Below are 19291 nucleotides of genomic sequence, written 5' to 3'. Positions count from 1 at the left end.
TATTATTATTATTATTATTATTATTAAGGCTGCGGTCTGGAGGAATCGTTACCATACCAAGCGAAATGCTTAGCGGTATTATATCTGTCTTCACGTTCTTAGTTCAAATGCCGCTGAGATCGACTCTGCCCTTCATCCCTTCGGGGTCGATAAATTAAGTACTGGAAATGCACTGGGGTTGATTAAATCGACTTAATCCCTTCCCCAAATTTGAGACCTTGTGCTTCCAGCAGAAAGGATTATCATTATTATTATCATTATTACTGTTACTTTTAATCTGCATGTTTCTTACAAACACTTGCCGAGACACACCCAGCATTCTAGGGTGAGTGAAAAATAAGAGATGTTAAGTATGATTGAAAGCTTGGAGAGAACTGGCAGTGGCAGTTGCGAAATATCTTCATGTAATACAACACAAACATTTAAAATGATGGGGGTCTTTCTAAGAATGTGAGCAGGACTTCCAGCACAATCCTTTATATTTCTCTGAGACATGGTTCTCCTGGGATGTTATCTAGATGTTTCTGACATCCTTTCTTTACCATAACACGAATAGTTCTTGCTTTGAGATGCCACGTCTTTTGTATTTTCATTTCCAAGACCATATATTTACTTAATTTCTCAAAAACATTTACATATATATATTTTATCAGTGGGAACACTTACATCTAATAGTCTACATGTATTTTCTTCTCAGTCTTGAATAAGTATATCAGGTCGATTTGGGTAGATCGTTCTGTCAGTGTTGACTGTAAAATCCTGAAGGATAGTCACGTTTTAACCTTCAACGACTGGCTCAGGATGATATTTATACCAGTATGCAGGAGTGACGATTTTGTAGTGTTTACATATTTTCCAATGTAAATACTGTTCTACCCCAAACCCATGTGGCGATTTTTGTATTGGTTTGTTGTCAGCACAGGTCAACTCCGAAAAGAGATTGTCTATTGTTTCGTCAAATGCGCCGCAGAATCTGCATTTAGAGTTAGAACTTTTTTTTGAAGAACGTTAGACTAAGCAATTTCTGGTAAGCAATTTATGGTAAGCAATTATATATACTTGTAAGTCCTGCTGTTTTTGTTTTAGGGATTGCCTCTATATTCAGGTTCCACATTCATGTTACATCTCTTTCCAGATCTTTGTATTTTGAAAGTTTCTCCGTATCTTTTAGAGGAACGTTGTCATATTTTGGTATTGATACATCGATTAGAAAATATTTTTCTTGGTGTACAGTTTTCTTGGTGACAACTATATCCAGCCTATTAGCCTTGATTTCTCAGCGTGTGCATTGGCATATTCCAGAGCATGGTTGCTTTCTCATTTTCTGTGACCTGTTCTGGCGTAACGGGCATGACACTAAAGTGCCAGGCCCGTCAAAATATTTTTTGTTAGCCAAGACTGGGCAGCCAGAGACAATATGATTTATTGTTTCTTGTCCATTACCGCATTTTCTTCAGATACTTGTATTTCTGTACATTGTTTTTTTTTTGGTGATTTCTGGTGGGAAGGTTTTGATCTTGTGTTGCAATTAAAAATCCGTCAGTCTCTGCTTCCAGTCCTGAGCTTCCCAGCCATTGTTGAGATTTTGCTTTGTCTATTTCTTTTCTGTTTATTTAACCTAATATTTGCCATGTACGGGCTTTTCTTGCCATCGTTTTATCATGATCCGTTGAAGTTCCAGTTTTAGTTTGGATTTCAGTTGTTTAACAACCTTTTTTGTTTCTTCTTTTTCTTCATAGATGTTTGGTACTTATTTGTATTTATCAGTTACCTTAAAGACAGAAAACAGTTTTATTTATATCTGTTTGTGTTTTGTGGCTCTATGTATTAGCTTGCCTTGGTTCTGAAGTAGGTATTTCTGTAGTTCTGTAATAGTATCCTAGCTATAATAATAATAATAATGATAATAATAATAATAATAATAATAATAATAATAATAATAATAATAATAATAATAATAATAATAATTATTATTATTATTGATTTTACTCAAGTTTGGTCTTACTCCGGGCAGGATATATGTGGGTAGCGTGTTACTACCTGTAACCTTAAGTATTCCCAGGTTTCCAGAAGTCTTTCAAGTGCTTAGAACTCTCCTGATAATCGTTCCTGTCCCGAGGAGTCAAACCTTCTGTATACGTCTCAAGGACATTCTATTCCAATCTCCTTCGATCATTTGTCTATATCTGTACTTGCAGTTCCCAACGCACCAGTTGTTATTCGCACAACCTGTACAGTTTTCATGCATGTGTTTATACATGTGTGTGTAAGTGTGTATACGTGTATATTAATGCTTGCGTGATGTGTGTGTGTGTGTGTGTGTGCATGGAAGTCCCTACGTGACAGACAATTTTCAATTCAAATTGTGGAACTTATTAAATTCTATGCAACCGTTGAAAAAAATAAAGGCCACCAAATACTTTAATAATTCTGAAGAGAGAATATCGGAGTGGCGTCGGATCGAAATATCAACATCAAACAGTAACACATACGCACACACACACGCACACATACACACACACACACACGCACACACACATATATACACACACACAACTACACACAAAGTATATCAATTTGTATGTATACGTGTATATATGTATATATAAATGTACATGCATATATATGTGTGCGTGTATGTATCTATGTACGTGCGCGCGCAAAGACATACACGCACACACGCACACACACATATATATATATATACACTCACACACACATATTTAAATATATATATATATATATATATATATATATATATATATATATATATATATATATACATATGCATATATGCTATATGCATAGCCATTTGTGAATATGTGTGTGTTTATATATATACGTGTGTGTGTACTTGAAATTAAGTTAGGAAATATGCTGTAGAAAATTTTCATTACTCTGAAAGTTGTTTATTAGTGAATTATTTAGAAATATTCATAACGTGTCTCATATATTTATTATTAATTTTTTTGTTTAGTTTTTATTTTATTGTGAATGAGCTAATCATATGCCGATGGGTCTGCTAATTGAAAACATCAAAATAGCAAATATTTCTTCAGACAAAAAGAATTTACAAAGACGTAGCGTATTAGAAAAAAAAATAATAAAACGATATCAATATATATAAATATAGAGTAATACTAATTTATTAAAAAACAAAATATGACAAAAATGTCGGTATTTATTGCAAAGTTGTCAGTTTCGAAAATTCTATTAAGTTGATTTACGTGTTAAGTTCTGGTTCCGAAACCCCCCCCCCCCCAAAAAAAAAAACCAAAAAAAAACCCAAATAACAAAACAAAAAAGAAAACCCTCACACGTGATTGTAAATGAAATGAATCACTTAGAGAAACAATTCCATATGATTGAAGTGATTGAAGTGATTGAAGCTACAAGGAAAGTGATATTGCAATATTAGAGTTTTTGGAAATGCAACAATCGATAAATATGAGAGGCGTTGGAAATATGTTGACTTATAAAACTGAACGTAAATAATCATGAAAATAACGATTGCAAAAGAAGTTGATGTTTGTGCTCTCTGATGTTGCTGCAAAAATAGCTGAAACAAATAAATAAATATATAAATATGTATGTATTTGTGCGAGTGTGCGTATATATATAATTCAGGTGTCTTATATATATTATTCGTCGTGGCACTCCCTCGGTTACAGTGATAAGGGTTCCACTCGATCTGATCAACGAAACACCCTGCTCGTAAAATTAACGTGCAAGTGGCCGAGCACTCCACAGACACGTGTACACTTAACGAAGTTCTCGAGGAGATTCAGCGTGACACAGAGTTTGACAAGCTGGCCCATTGAAATACAGGTACAAGAGAAACAGGAAGAAAGGGTGAAAGAAGTTGTGATGAAAGAAAGGGGACAGCAGGGTTCGTCACCACCGCTGCCGGAGCCTCGTTGAACTGTTTAGGTGTTTTCGCTAAATAAACACACACAACGCCCGGTCTGGGAGTCGAAACCACGATCCTACGACCGCGGGTCCGCTGCCCTGACCACTGGGCCATTGCGCCTCCATATATACCAATACATATTGGAAGAAAGCACAGCTTGTTGAAACGCAGATAGGAAATGTAGAAGTAAATCATAAAAGCTTGACCAAACCAGGTTAGTCATTTTTATTCAGAATTTATTATGGATGCCTGTAAGCAGTTAAACCATCCGCTTTAATATTCAGTGATTCAGGGTTGGTGCAATGCAGGAGGTAAATTCCCTCATGTTTCGGATGCGTTGTACCTGGAATGATCAAAGGTCTCAAACTTTCTTACACTGTGTCAGGCTGGTTCCAACTGAGAATTACAGCAATGGTACACTTGTCCGTGGAACACTCAGTCATCCACACACAATAGCTCAATGAGCCTGGTAGTTTAGGCGATGGAACAAATGAATATATATATGGTTGGAAGTTGTGAATCGTATCAATCTTTTGTAGCGAAATGTAACTTCTAGTTGGATAACTCATTGGCTGTCATACTGAGTTTATGGAAACCGTGTGTGAATCAGAGAAGGGGAAAGATATAGAAAGGAAGAAGGAGAGAGAGAGAGAGAAAGAATGAGAAAGAGAGAGAGAGAGAGAGAGAGAGAGAGAGAGAGAGAGAGAGAGAGAGAGAGATGTGAATAAGAGAAATAAATAAAGGGGAGGTGGTGGAGAGCTAGAGAGAAAGAGAGAGGAATAAGAGAAATAAATACAGGGAGAGCGCGCTGGAGAGTTAGGTAGAAAGAGAGAGTAGAGAGAGGGAGGAGAAAGCGATGAATACGAGAAATAATAAAAGGACAAAGAAGTAGAGAGCTAGAGAGAGCTAGAGAAGGAGAAAGAGAAAGCAATTTCACATCTTTATATAGAAAGAAGAACTTTAGTCGAACGAATCCGCTCCGGCTTTTTCTTTTTAAGTATGGTAATTATTCTTTCGTTTTCGTTTTGCCGAACTGTTAAGTTACAAGGATATAAACACATCAACACCGGTTGTCAAGCAGCGGTGAGGGACAAACACAGACACACAAATACTTACACGCATAAGCACATACGTGCATATATACGTACACACATACGTACACCTGCACATATTTACGACGGGCTACTTTCAGTTTTCGTCTAGCAGATCCACTGAGAACACTTTCGTCGGCCCGAGGCTATAAAAGACAGTTGTCCAAGATGCCAAGCGATGGGACTGAACCCAGAGCCAAGTGGTCGAGAAACAATTTAATTAACACACAACCACGCCAGCGCCTGTACACACACACACACACACAAACACACACATGGATATATATATATATATATATATATATATATATATATATATATATATATAATATAATATAATATATATATATATATATATATATATACATGTGTGTGAATATGTATATATATAATATATATATATATATATATATATATATATATATATATATATATATATATATATATATATATATATATATATAATATAATATATATATATTATATATATATATATATATACATGTGTGTGAATATGTATATATATAATATATATATATATATATATATATATATATATATAAAATATAATATATATATATATATATATATATATATATATATATATATATACATGTGTATGAATATGTATATATATAATATATATATATATATATATATATATATATATATATATATATATATATATACATATATATATATATATATATATATATATATATATATATATATATATATATATATATATATATATATGTATATATATATATATATATATATATATATATATATATATATATATATATATATATATACATATATGTATACATATATGTGTTTGTGTGTGTATACGTGCATGTGCAATATGCTTGTTTCCGTGCGTAACTGCCTCAAAAATAGCAACCAAGAGTCTGATATTTACAACACCCCCACAGAAACTGGACTCAAAACAGACATCATTTACTCCAGCACGATCATCAGCTTCCAAATATTTAATGCCATAAATGGCAGAAATACTTAAATCTACTTCTGCTACTAGCGCAAAATTGCTTTTGAATATCTGTGAAACAAAAAACCTACTTGTAGAGATTGAAGTGTATATATAGAGAGAGATCAAGTATATATTGAGCATAAAAGTGTTTTGAAGTGATTCATTAGCAAGTGCATTGTAATGTGACCAGTACTATGGTCACCGGCAAACTACATCTATTGGCTCAAGTGACGTCAGTTCCTTCCTTTAAAATCTATCTAAAAATGGGTCTTCATAATATTTGTAACGTAGCATTTAGGTTCTGTTACATACGAACTGTGTAGTAAGAAGTTTGCTTCGAAAACAGGACGGTCTCGAGTTCAGTCCGACAGCGTGGCACCCTGAGCATCTGTCTTCTATTATAGCCCGCGATGGCCAACGTCTTGTACGTAGATTTGGTACGCAGAAATTGAAATAAGCCCGTCGCATATATATATATATATATATATATATATATATATATATATATACATATATATATATTGTTTTATTGTTTTACTTGTTTCAGTCATTTGACTGTGGCCATGCTGGAGCACCACCTTTAGTCGAGCAAATTGACCCCAGGACTTATACTTTGTAAGCCTAGTACTTATTCTATCGGCAAATTTTGCTAAACTGCTATGTTACGGGGGCGTAAACACACCAGCATCGCTTGTCAAGCAATGTTGGGGAGCGGGGACAAACACAGACACGCACACACACCACACACACACACACACAAACACACACACGCACACACACACACATATTTTTTCATACATACGACGGGCTTCTTTCAGTTTCCGTATACCAAATCCACTCATAAGTCTTTGGTTGGTCCGAAGCAATAGTAGAAGACACTTGCCGAAGGTGCCACGCAGTGGGTCTGAACTCGGAACCATCTGGTTGGTAAGCAGGCTATACACATACACACATACATACCGACGTACATAAACACATACGTCCATACATAGATACATACATATGTACATACCTACATACTTGCATACATAGGCACTTGCTATCCTCTCGTGCATACCAGTGACAAAGTAGTAATTCTTTTTCTACTCTTTCTAAATTTCTCTTCAACTTATTATTTAAGACTTATTAAAACCGCTGATCGATTTTAAAATTATTTTCTGTGATATATTCTACACGGCTTACTGTATTTTGCATAAATCTCCATAATCATTCTCTAATCCCCATTAATACATTCTCTAATCCCTACTTAAACAAATGTCAAAATCCCTCTAACAAGCATGCACGTCCACTCAGAAACATATTTCCGATTTATCGCAATCACAAGTTTCAAGATTATTCCTCCAGATATTTGCCAGGTTCACGTTCAGTGAGTACTTGCTATACTCAACCAGTCTGTCACCTACAGTACAACCTTTTACGCTTATTGCGTTTATACTGAACACCGTCCTCCTATTCTTAATTATTGTACTTAAACAAAGAGTATCAATGGAATTACAAATGAAAGGTATCTTGACGTATTTAGTTTTCCCTTTATTTGCCATTTCCTTGACTGCTTTAATTAATCTGCAACGAAAACAACCAATTAAGTACTTAACGTTTGTTACATCACTCTCGCATACATCTAAGAGATTTTTAAGTATGGACAGAGAACAAGACGTTTGAAAAAAGCGTTTATAGTATTCTTTTCCCACATAAAATTTCAAGTTTGCGTCATATCTCAGAAATGTCTATGTCCAGCTTCTTGCTCTCATTTAATCTAAAAGCGTCGCTATGTTTTCTTCCTGCACTGTTTTCTTTTAATATGTGTTCTTAACATACCATTCAGAGTAAGTACATGAATAATACGCAATACTCTAAACCGAAATGTTTCTTTCCTCAGAAGCAGTTGCTTAGTGCCTTAATCAGTACCCGCAACCTGATCAATAACTTCCACTCTACAACTTCCAAATCTAGAGCAATGTTTTGTAAAATGTATACAAATATATTTCACTAGTGGTACCCCAGAATGGCCGCAGCCATAAGGCTGAAACACATAACAGAATAACAATCCATTTTCAACGTCTGTGTCTGAGTAGTTTGTCCCATATATTGTATACCATGATCACAACAATGTATTAGATAAAATACGTTACGAGTCTTGCAATGAACCGCTACATCATTGTCAATAATAAACGTTTTTCGAGTTATATTACTAAGAAATATTTTAGCATATATTCAAACATCATAACACAGACAATTACGTACTCTACATTTAGTAATAACACTGTTACACGCAACATGACCATTTTTCTGTTATAATACATACATATATACATACATGCATGCATACACACAGGTACACACACACACACACACACACACACACACACACACGTATACGTATATGTAATATACATGTGGGTATATGCAATGGATTTCTGTCGTTCAACGATGTAACATCAGCTGTTCGACCCACTGTATTATCTCCACCTAAATTAACGTGAAAGTTCTTAAGTATTTCAAAGACAAGGTTACATTTACCGGAATTCTGAGGTAGAATTAGCGTGATATAGTGTGCCCCAATGCAGTACCTTTTCTGAAAAAGTGTGCAATTAATGTGTCGGGCTTCTATGCGGTTTGTATTCACCGAATTCCACTCACAAATAATGTGTTATCTGAAGGCTATGGAAAATGGTCAAGCCGCCATGCAGTGACTTCGAGCTTGATTTCATGATTGCAAAGCCACCTCCATCCCTATTCAGCTTTACGGCCCTACTGATACGTACACCAGTTCTGTTAGCCGTTGTACGAACAAAAATTATATAGGCAATGCGGCTTGACATGCACACATTTTCATAAAGTCCGTTTGTGATAATACATTGCAACTGAAGGTTTTGTGCATATTAGTTTAATGTTAAACCACCAGATGACGATATAATTTAATGAATTTCAAACTAATATTAATGGTATATATGTTCATGGATTATAGAGGTTCCGATTTGGAATTTCATCCCGTTCTACCATAGTTCATTAAATATTAGTGGTAAAATTACAGTTTACAATCCTTTCGAGTTCGTTAAATATAAAAGAAATATATACAATACCGTGACAACAATGTCACATTCTGGGTCTATGTTACCTTAACAAAAACATTTACAACGTGGTGAGCTGGTAGAATCGTTAGCACGGTAGGCGAAATTCATAGAAACATTTCGTCTGTCTTTATGTTCTGACTTCAAATTCCTCCAGGATTGAGTTTCCCTTTTATCTTTTTGGGGTCGATAAAGTAAGCACAGCTGGGGTCAATTTAATCTACTTAGCCTTTCCCCACACAAACTGCCAACATTGTGATATAATTTGAAACCAATATTACAGATGACTTATTTCTCTTGTGGAAAAGATAAAAGAGAAAAACTTATCTCTTCTTCTAATCATTTTCATATAGCAGAATGTTTAAATAGTTAAAAATTCAACAAAAATTTTCACACGATGTTGGCTTCCCACTTCTCAGCTATAATCCATTCTGTCTAATTCTGATCTACTTATAAAACTAAACTGACTTACTTCCCATCGGTATTTACAGCTCCTTGTATTTCTGTTATCCCGTTTTCTTAGATTTTTGACTCATAAAACGCGTTTGCATACAGTTTCTTAACGATGTGAATATTTATTAAAGATACCTAGTTTCTTAAAAATATTTTTAACTATGACAAAAACCAAGGCTATATATTTTTAACTATACAAAAGCTTACAATTATTAAAACCCCATTAAGAAATACTAAGTTATGGATCTGAACATTTTTCAACAAGAAATACAATATAATAATATACATACAGGGAAAATTTAGCTAAGACAGTATGATTTTGTAGTCGAATATATTGGTCAGGAATGAAACTATGTGCACACAAATGCACACATGCACAAACCTATACATTCCCGTACACACACATACATACACATATAAATATCTAAATATTTATACCTACATACATTTATATAAGAATATATAAATATGCCCACACACACACATATATATACATATATACATACACACACGTATATATGGATATATGCATATACATATCTGTGTTTGTATGTGTGTGTGGTGTGTGTGTGTGTGTGTGTGTAATACACAACTTATCTAATCACGCTCTGTTAAGCTATCAATTCAGAGTGGAGGAGCACTGGGATTTTATTCCTCTCATATCCCTTTATTTGAATAGCTGAATACATATTTTAAACTTCAAGATACATTTGCTTACAAATCTAATCAATAAGAAACTTAAACTCGCTTCATTGTATGTTGACGACTCGCTTCTATGTATGTATGTATGTAGGTATGTATGTATGTATGTATGTATGTATGTATGTATGTATGTATATATATATATATGTGTGTGTGTGTGTGTGTATGTATATATATGTATGTATACGTGTATTTATATATATATATGTATATATATGTATGTGTATGTATATATATATATGTATATATATATATATATATATATATATATATATATATATATATATATATATATATACATATATATGTATGTATATATATATATATATATATATATATATATGTATATATACATATATATGTATGTATATATATATATATATATATATATATATATATGTATATATATATATATATACATATATATGTATGTATATATATATATATATATATATATATATATATATATATAGATAGATATATATATATATATGCATATATGTATGTGTATGTATATATACGTATGTATATATATATATATATATATATATATATATATATATATATATATAATATATGTATATATATATATATATGTATATATATGTATGCATATGTATATGTATATGTATGTATATATATGTATGTATATGTATATATATATATATATGTATGTGTGTATATATATATATATATATATATATATATATATATGTATGCATATATGTATGTGTATGTATATATACGTATGTATATATATATATATATATATATATATATATATATATATATATATACATATATTTATATACATATATGTATATATATATATATGTATATATGTATATATATATATATATATATATATATATATATATATATGTATATATATGTATGTATATATATATGTATGTATATATATGTATATGTATATATATATGTATGTGTATATATATATATGTGTGTATATATATATATATATATATATATATATATATATATATATATATATATATATATATTTGCATAGTCTATTTCTCAACCAGACAGTAGCTCTGAAAATTCTTTAGATAAACATTATATAGTTATCGATTTAAAAAAAAAGTAATTTTATTTTCACTCTACTTTAGTCTTCAACCATGGATATGATATTTGCTTTGCATATTTGTATTTTAAAATATATATGCAACCATGTTTTAACGAGAACACTTTTAGCTTATCTTTCATTTTTTTTCTTGTTTCACTCACTGGACCACGGCCATGCTGGGGCACCACTTTGCAACGTGTTGTCGAACAAATTGACGTTGGCATTTATGTTTCAACGTTTGGTATTTAGTCCGTAGGTTTATTTTACCTAGACGTTATAGTACGGCAACGTAAATAAACCAATACCGATGACAACTCTCCATATTCAAGTTATCAGATGCCTGTGATATATATGTATATGTATATACATACATGCATATCTATCTATCTATCTATCTATCTATCTATCTATCTATCTATCTATTTTTGTCTGTTTGTCTATGTATGTGTTTCTGCGTATGAATTCATACATGTATATGTCTATGTATGTATGTATATGCGTGAATGTGTGTGCAAGTGATATTATAAGGCATAGCTATTCCCGAGACCAACTAGACGATTCAAATAAGACACAGTGTTCTAGTCTCGACATATCACCCGGGAATGTAGGAAAAATCATTTCTAGTTAATGTCGTGAGTATGACATGTTCTTTACATCGATAAATTATATTTGGAAATGTATCTTATTCATCAGAGACATTCTATTTTCCAGAAATTCAACACTGTCAACACACTCGTATTAGCAACTGCCATATCTCGCGGATTCTCAGAAGAGCTTCACATAACTTTTATTTGACCGTCGACCTCAAGAAGACAGAAGTGTTGGGTCAAGTTATTGAGCACTTCTCTATCATTGCTATTGACGGCTATGAACGGTAGTCCATAAGTTTACATCCTTGGTTCTACCGTCACGGATAAACCTGCACTAAAGTCTGACATAAGATATGTTGGAAGGACAACATAAACACTTAGTTAAAAACGAAGTCTGAGAGAAAGATAAACTAACGGCATGCATAGATGTTGCGATCCGCAGAGCTGACGTCGGCACATAGTGTTGAGATGACAGCAAAACCTGATGCAGCTACTCCAGACGAGAGTGGCATTTCAATGTCTAGTCTACTGACTTTTCCACGAGAAGAGTTAATACATAAAAATCAACCCAGAAAATTGATTGGTAGTTTTATAGATTCCCAGATTTAATCTCAGAATGTAAATCGGTATGGCTTTGACCCAGAGAATTGATTGGTAGTTTTATAGATTCCCAGATTTAATCTCAGAATGTAAATCGGTATGGCTTTGAAACAAATACCATAGCAAAGACATGTGTACAGCCTTCCAGCGTTTTTGCCAATAATACAAAATGCTCACGACAGAAATAATTTTTCTACATTAACTTGAGCAAATCTTCAAACGACGTGATACTCGGAGAGAAAACTCCACTTGACAAAATATATAACATAAATAGAGTAATTTATAAAACATACTATCAAACCCAGAAATAAACTTCATAAAATAACTAAATTTAATCAAAAATTATTTTAAACATGTCTTATGAATTACCTTTAATCTGCTTTAAAAGCAAATCTACCCGGAACAGCAGACAAAACGAAAAACCAATTTACAAAATACTGAAAATGGAAATGTAATACAAATGTCAAATATCTCATCTAAAAAATATATTGAAGTGCTTTCTGAAATTACACTATAATCATTACATATGTCATACCGGTATACATACATACATACATACATACATACATACATACAAACATACATACATACATACCTATATGCATGCATATGTATTCATATATATATGTATATATATATATATATATATATATATATATATATACACATATATGTATGTATGTGTGTGTGCATGAGTGTACGTATATATATATTAATATATATATATATATATATATATATATATATATATATATATATATATATAACGTGTGTGTATGCGCAGGTATGGAAACGCAGAGAAATACTCACGCACATACATATATATATATATCAATAGTTTCACACCTGTTACCACATTTCTCTCTCATGGATGCCATTAACTGAATGACAGAAGTATCAATATTCATGTATTTAAACAAATAAAAATAAAGAATCATACGTGCTTATGAATTCCCAGGTGCAGGCGTGTCTGTGTGGTTAGAAGTTTGGTTCCAAAACATATAGTTTTCTGGTTCAGTCCCACTGCATGGCACCTTGGGCGAGTGTTTTCAGCTATACATATATATACGACGAGCCTCTGTGTGTGTGTATATATATATATATATATATATATAGTATATATATATATATATATATATATGTGTGTGTGTGTGTGTGTGTGTGTGTGTGTGTGTGTGTGTGTGTGTGTGTGTGTGCTGTTTTTCTGTATGTATGCATGTATGAGTGTAAGTATGTGTGTGCATGTGTTTGTGCATGTGTACTGTCTTTCTTCGTGTGTGTTTATGTCCACAACCAACCGATGTTGGTGTGTTGAAGTACGTGTAACTAAGGATTTTCAGCAGATACACCGGACCGACTTGCCCGAGACGTGGTCAGGACGAATTCGGTTGTCGGCCGAGCCCATCGTGAAAATTGCTCCGCCACCTTCTCTTAACCGGGAAGGCAAGGCAATTTTCATCGTGGCCATGGTGACAAAATGTGTGTAGTAGACTCGAGCGAAAGGTTTAGAGACAAACACTTTCCTCTCTGGCTAATCGCTCATTAACTTTTTCAGGTATCACTTGAAAAGGAAAATGAGAATATAAAGGAAAGGTTTTTCTCGTGAAAGATTCAATAAAAGGTGGTACGCGCGAATGACGAAACCACTTTAAGTATGATCCTTTAAATCGAAAAGAGAGAGAGAGAGAGAGAGAGAGAGAGAGAGAGAGAGAGCGAGAGAGAGAGAGAGAGAGAGAGAGAGAGAGAGAGAGAGAGAGAGAGAGAGAGAGAGAGAGAGAGAGAGGGGGAGCTTTTTGCTCTTATATGCTTTTCCATCCCTGCCTGAGGTTACCGTGCTCTTTTTCGTAGGCTTTTCTTTCCGCAGACAAACCTAATCTGTTTTTTTTTTTACATTTTTACTCTGTTCTGTGAAACACGATCCCCTTTGATCGGATGTTTTTCTTCGTTTTACACGATTCCTTTTGATCGGAATTTTTTCCTCCAGTTTTTCTATTTTCTTCTTTTTTCTTTCGAAAGAAAAGCTCTACATTGTATTTTGTCCACTCTGTGTTCGGCTCCATGTGGCTAACTTAGAGGCATATTTACAGTATTTTAAAGGAATTAATAGCTATAAATCTGTCAGCTGGTGCATTCAGTTCAATTCCTAACACCATAAGCACCCTCCAGATCTTGTCATTCATAGCTGAGTGTTGTATGCAGTGTCCTCAGTTCACATCCAGGTAGCTGTATGTGCCATCTTTATCGATCTTTCTAATCACGGTGTAAGTATCAAAGCTTAAGTTTGCAGTATTGCTCAGTTTTCCTCTCTTATAGTTATATTTAATGCACTTAATGATACTTCCCTTCATCTTGATGTTGGGGTTGATGATTTTGATGATGTTGAATTTACTCGTCAGTCAGTTGTGGTCCTTGACAACCGTCATCTGGTCGTTATTGTAGAAAAGGTGGCTTGCTTTACCACCCAATGAGGTAGATACATGGCTATTCCTGTATTGTGGTCTGCCAAGAAGTGGTGCTGGTGCAAAGGTAGAGGAGTAGAGTTAGTAGTTTGTTCTCTTGGAAGATGCCACTTCTTATGTTCATTTGTCGTGGTAGAGATTCAGTGTGTCCGTCCAGATTTTCACGCTCTATGTAAGAAATCTGACACTTGTTGGGCAGACCATGTAGATCTTGAGGCTCTCCTTTACCCACAAGTGCGGCTTCCTGTAAAATACCTTCTTGTAGTCGATCCCTGCTGTTGATTGATTCAGTATATTTGATTTGATTTCTCGTCATATTGACTTTATTGATGGGTAGCCGGTTCTCGCATCTGTAGCTTCCTTTCTTACCCTCCTTCCGGTAACAAATCAGTTTTGTCGAGGATGATGTTGCTGTTGATATTGCGAAAACAAAACAATAAAAATGCAAAAAAAAAACGAACAAAAAACAAAAAAAACAAAAGGCGTATTGAAGGCGCTCTAGTGTGATTGTCCGCTGTTATAGTTATATTTCACTACGTGTGTTATAGTAATATAGTTATAATTATTATCACGCTCTGAATCATTAGTTATTGTTGGAAATGATTATACTGCAGTTATTTTGTCAAGAAATAGGAGGAGAGCTTAATTATAACAAACAGAAGAGAAAATTGTTAATTGCTATTTGCTTGTGCCTGAAAGGCAAAAATTGATTTCCGCATGGCTATGATTCCCATAACGATTGTGATAGCTAACTTTCTCCTGTGGAGCAGAGCAAACAAAAATACAAATAGTAAAGGTATGCAGAGTACTTGTTCAAATATATTCCAGCATTACTAGAAACAATGGCTGCAATACTAAATGAACAATAATGAACAACACTAAGAACAAAGATGTTAATCACAGTAGGGACACATGAGATAATGATTAAAACGACCAGAGTGACAGCGGGGTGTGTTGTCATACTGGAAAAATAAACATGGAAATTTACAGCAGTAATGAAAATGAGAATGCTAGATAACAACAAGAATACATTATTTACACAAGCCGTATGCGCACGCACGCATGTGATTTGCAATATGATGAATGACAAATGTAAAACTATCAGTAAGAAATATTAGTCTTTAGAGGAGAGAATTATGAGAACAAATACAGAAAGAGACATTAACATTTAGATGCAACAGCTACAAGACAAAACTAAGTTGAAAATTCGTTGAAAAATACATCAAGTATAGAATTCAAGAATATATGACGCTCAAGAATTACGTTACGAAGAAGCGTCTCTTTGTTGTAGAATATTTTATTTGTCATTCATGGAAAGAGGTCAAGATAAAAGATCTCTTCATGCAAGAGTCGAGAATTTCAAACCCAATATCAACTTGGAAAGCTTTACTCTCCCTTTATAAAACGCATGGCAGTAAACGTAAACAGACGGATAAATATATTTTTTCTCTCAACTTTTTTTTTTGTTAAATGGTATCTCGAATCAACTTTTGTACTACTACTGTTATACGTCAACTTTCAAACAGAATTAGTCATAAAAAAACGTTCATCATAATCTGTTTTTTTTTTTTTTTTTCCTTTTGGTTTTCGTCTTCCTTCGCAATATAGCATAATGCTTGCATGGCAGAAGAAAGAAATATATTGATTTTTATAGTGTGCGAAATTTAGGTAGAACATTTCTTCATATTTTTCTTTTACTACTTCATAGATATCCCAGTCTACACTTGCAAGGATTTATTCAATTCCGTTTATTCAAATTTATTTCATATATCAATTGTCAAATGATGCCCCTTTTTTATGAATCAATAAAACGCCAAAGAGAAACCAATAAACATTTCGTGCTATAAAGTTAGGAAGTAAAACATGGATGTATCGACTCTACACAACAATAACTCCAATATTGATTCTTTAATATTTCCGATAAATAATAACTATTCTTAAACAATACGATTCTAATGTTATTACATAAGAGAATTTCTTTTCTTAGCAGAAATTCTGTCATTTAGATGATGGTAAGTGTGCTAGACAAGTTGTGAAATTAGAATTACTTCTAATGGAAATCTGAAAACAAATTTAACGTTAATTAGAAGAGATTAAAGATTGATTGCTTACCTGAATTGCCATGGTACGATCGGGATTCCAGGAAATGACGGGTATTCCAACTGCGTGCGCCAACTGAGTTACATAACTCCCCGCAGAGGGGTCCCCTTGTAATATGACTTGGTTGTTAATATACATTATGGCTATGGTATTGTTCCGAAAGAAATCATTGCAAAAAGCATCCAGTATTTCTTTGGTACTCCCAGATTTAATAGACTGTAGGTAACCGGTTGGTTTAAATGGCAGTTGTTTGCGTCGATATTGATTGATTGAGCGTATAATATATCCAATGAGTTGTGACTTCTTAAAAGGGCTCTCAGGTACTAATACAGCCATACTGACTGTCGGTGGTGTTCCCTGGTTGAGACTTTCAATAGCTGATAAATTCAATGCAATAAACAGCAGTAAGATGCAAGTATTAATATGGGCCATGTTGTGAGTTTATATATGTATTTTCTTTTACTTCACAACTCGGCCAAACCCTTTTTTTGATGACAATATGATTTTAGAATAAGATCAAATGAATTATATATATATATATATATATATATATATATATATATATACAATGTTTGAAACCAGAATAAAATATATCACAACAGCCTTCTGAATTTTCTTTACGAAGCCAGAGGATACATATCTGTATATCGACACATACTCACAAACCTTCCGTCATAGGTGCCAGCATACACATATATAAATATTTATATTTTTCAAACAGAGAAGAACGAATAGATGAAGAGATACCAATATAGATAGAGACAATACCTTTCAGTATGAAACAGGCACTTTCTATCTCATTGTATCATTTGTATTCTCCAGCATATATTCATTTTTACTACATATCATATGTTCTGACACGACATATGATACCTCTGTTGACCAATGATCAATAACTGGTTTGGGGATTTGCTTTCAAATAAGTGGTGTTGGAATAAATAAACAGAAATTGTGAAATTTTCTATAAACGAAAATATTAATTGTGGAAAACTAAAATAAGCTGAAATAATTTCATATTCTCGGCGGAAAAACGAAACATATACCAGAACTGTTTAAAATATCCATCGAGTATGCTTGACACCATTTCAACCCAGACATTGATGTCTATTCTAGATGAGGGACTACACCATCAAGATGAATCGGATGTCAGATGTAGCTTTGGAAACACGTGGTATGTTGCTCGTTTCCGCATCTCCGGTCACTGAACACTAATGTACAGCATTCATCGCAAGTTGGCTTTTATTTCCAGCTAAAAAAACCGCTTATTCAGTGTTCCCATCGGCAGCTATAAGTAAAAAAAAAAAAAAAAATGAGAAGTGAAGAAAGAATTACGAATCTCGTTACGTAAAGGAATGTCTGAAAACAAATCATTGAAGTAAATATATTTAACATGATATTAAAATATAGCGAAATTATATTCCCTTTCTTTTAAGAGTTATATTGACATAAATGGTTTAGTTTCATACAAACTCTCAATAACGATACATATCAACCTACATGTGTGTGTATATATGTATATATATATATATATATATATATATATATATATATATATATATATATATATATATATATATATATATATATATATATGTATGTATTATATATATATATATATATATATATATATATGTATATATATATATATATATATATATGTATATATATATATATATATATATATATGTATGTATGTATTTATATATATATATATATATATATATATATATATATATATATATATAATACATACATATATATATATATATATATATATATATATATATATATATATAGTATGTATTTATATATATATATATATATATATATATATATATATATATATATATATATATATATATATATATATATATATATATATATATATATATATATATATATATATATATATGTATGTATTTATATATATATATATATATATATATATATATATATATATATATATATATATATATACGTGAAATACGACTCAACCAACTTAAAGGCACAAGAATCCACAGGCAACATATCCAACAAGAGCGCAAGATTTCACTAAGTAAGCATCTGAAAATTTGCAGCGACGGAAAATTCAAATTTTTTCCCTTTTACGGGACGATCAACAATACTGAAAAATAATGAAACTACATTTCATCAAAAAATTCTCTCCAAAATTGAATGCATAAAAGACAAGCGAAGACAGTATATTTTGTACTCTAAAATATAACTTAAATACTGGA

General features: G+C 32.4%; 1 protein-coding gene across 15 annotated transcripts in view; it reads right to left on the bottom strand.

The window, feature by feature from the left end:
* LOC128247032 (glutamate receptor ionotropic, NMDA 2B-like) overlaps positions 1 to 19291 on the bottom strand; it is a 1133867-nt gene that overhangs the window by 420531 nt on the left and 694045 nt on the right. For all 15 annotated transcript variants that reach the window (XM_089347814.1, XM_089347813.1, XM_089347818.1 and 12 more), the window contains one exon: positions 17067 to 18339. In XM_089347814.1, coding sequence (XP_089203940.1) covers positions 17067 to 17486 — 420 coding nt within the window. In that variant the 5' untranslated portion in view covers positions 17487 to 18339. The remainder of the gene's footprint in view (positions 1 to 17066; positions 18340 to 19291) is intronic.

This window comes from Octopus bimaculoides, chromosome 2, assembly GCF_046866305.1.
Source record: "Octopus bimaculoides isolate indiv1 chromosome 2, ASM4686630v1, whole genome shotgun sequence".
Classification (NCBI taxonomy): Eukaryota; Metazoa; Mollusca; class Cephalopoda; order Octopoda; family Octopodidae; genus Octopus; species Octopus bimaculoides.
Note: the sequence above shows the minus strand (reverse complement) of the source record. Positions and strands in the feature narration are given on the sequence as shown.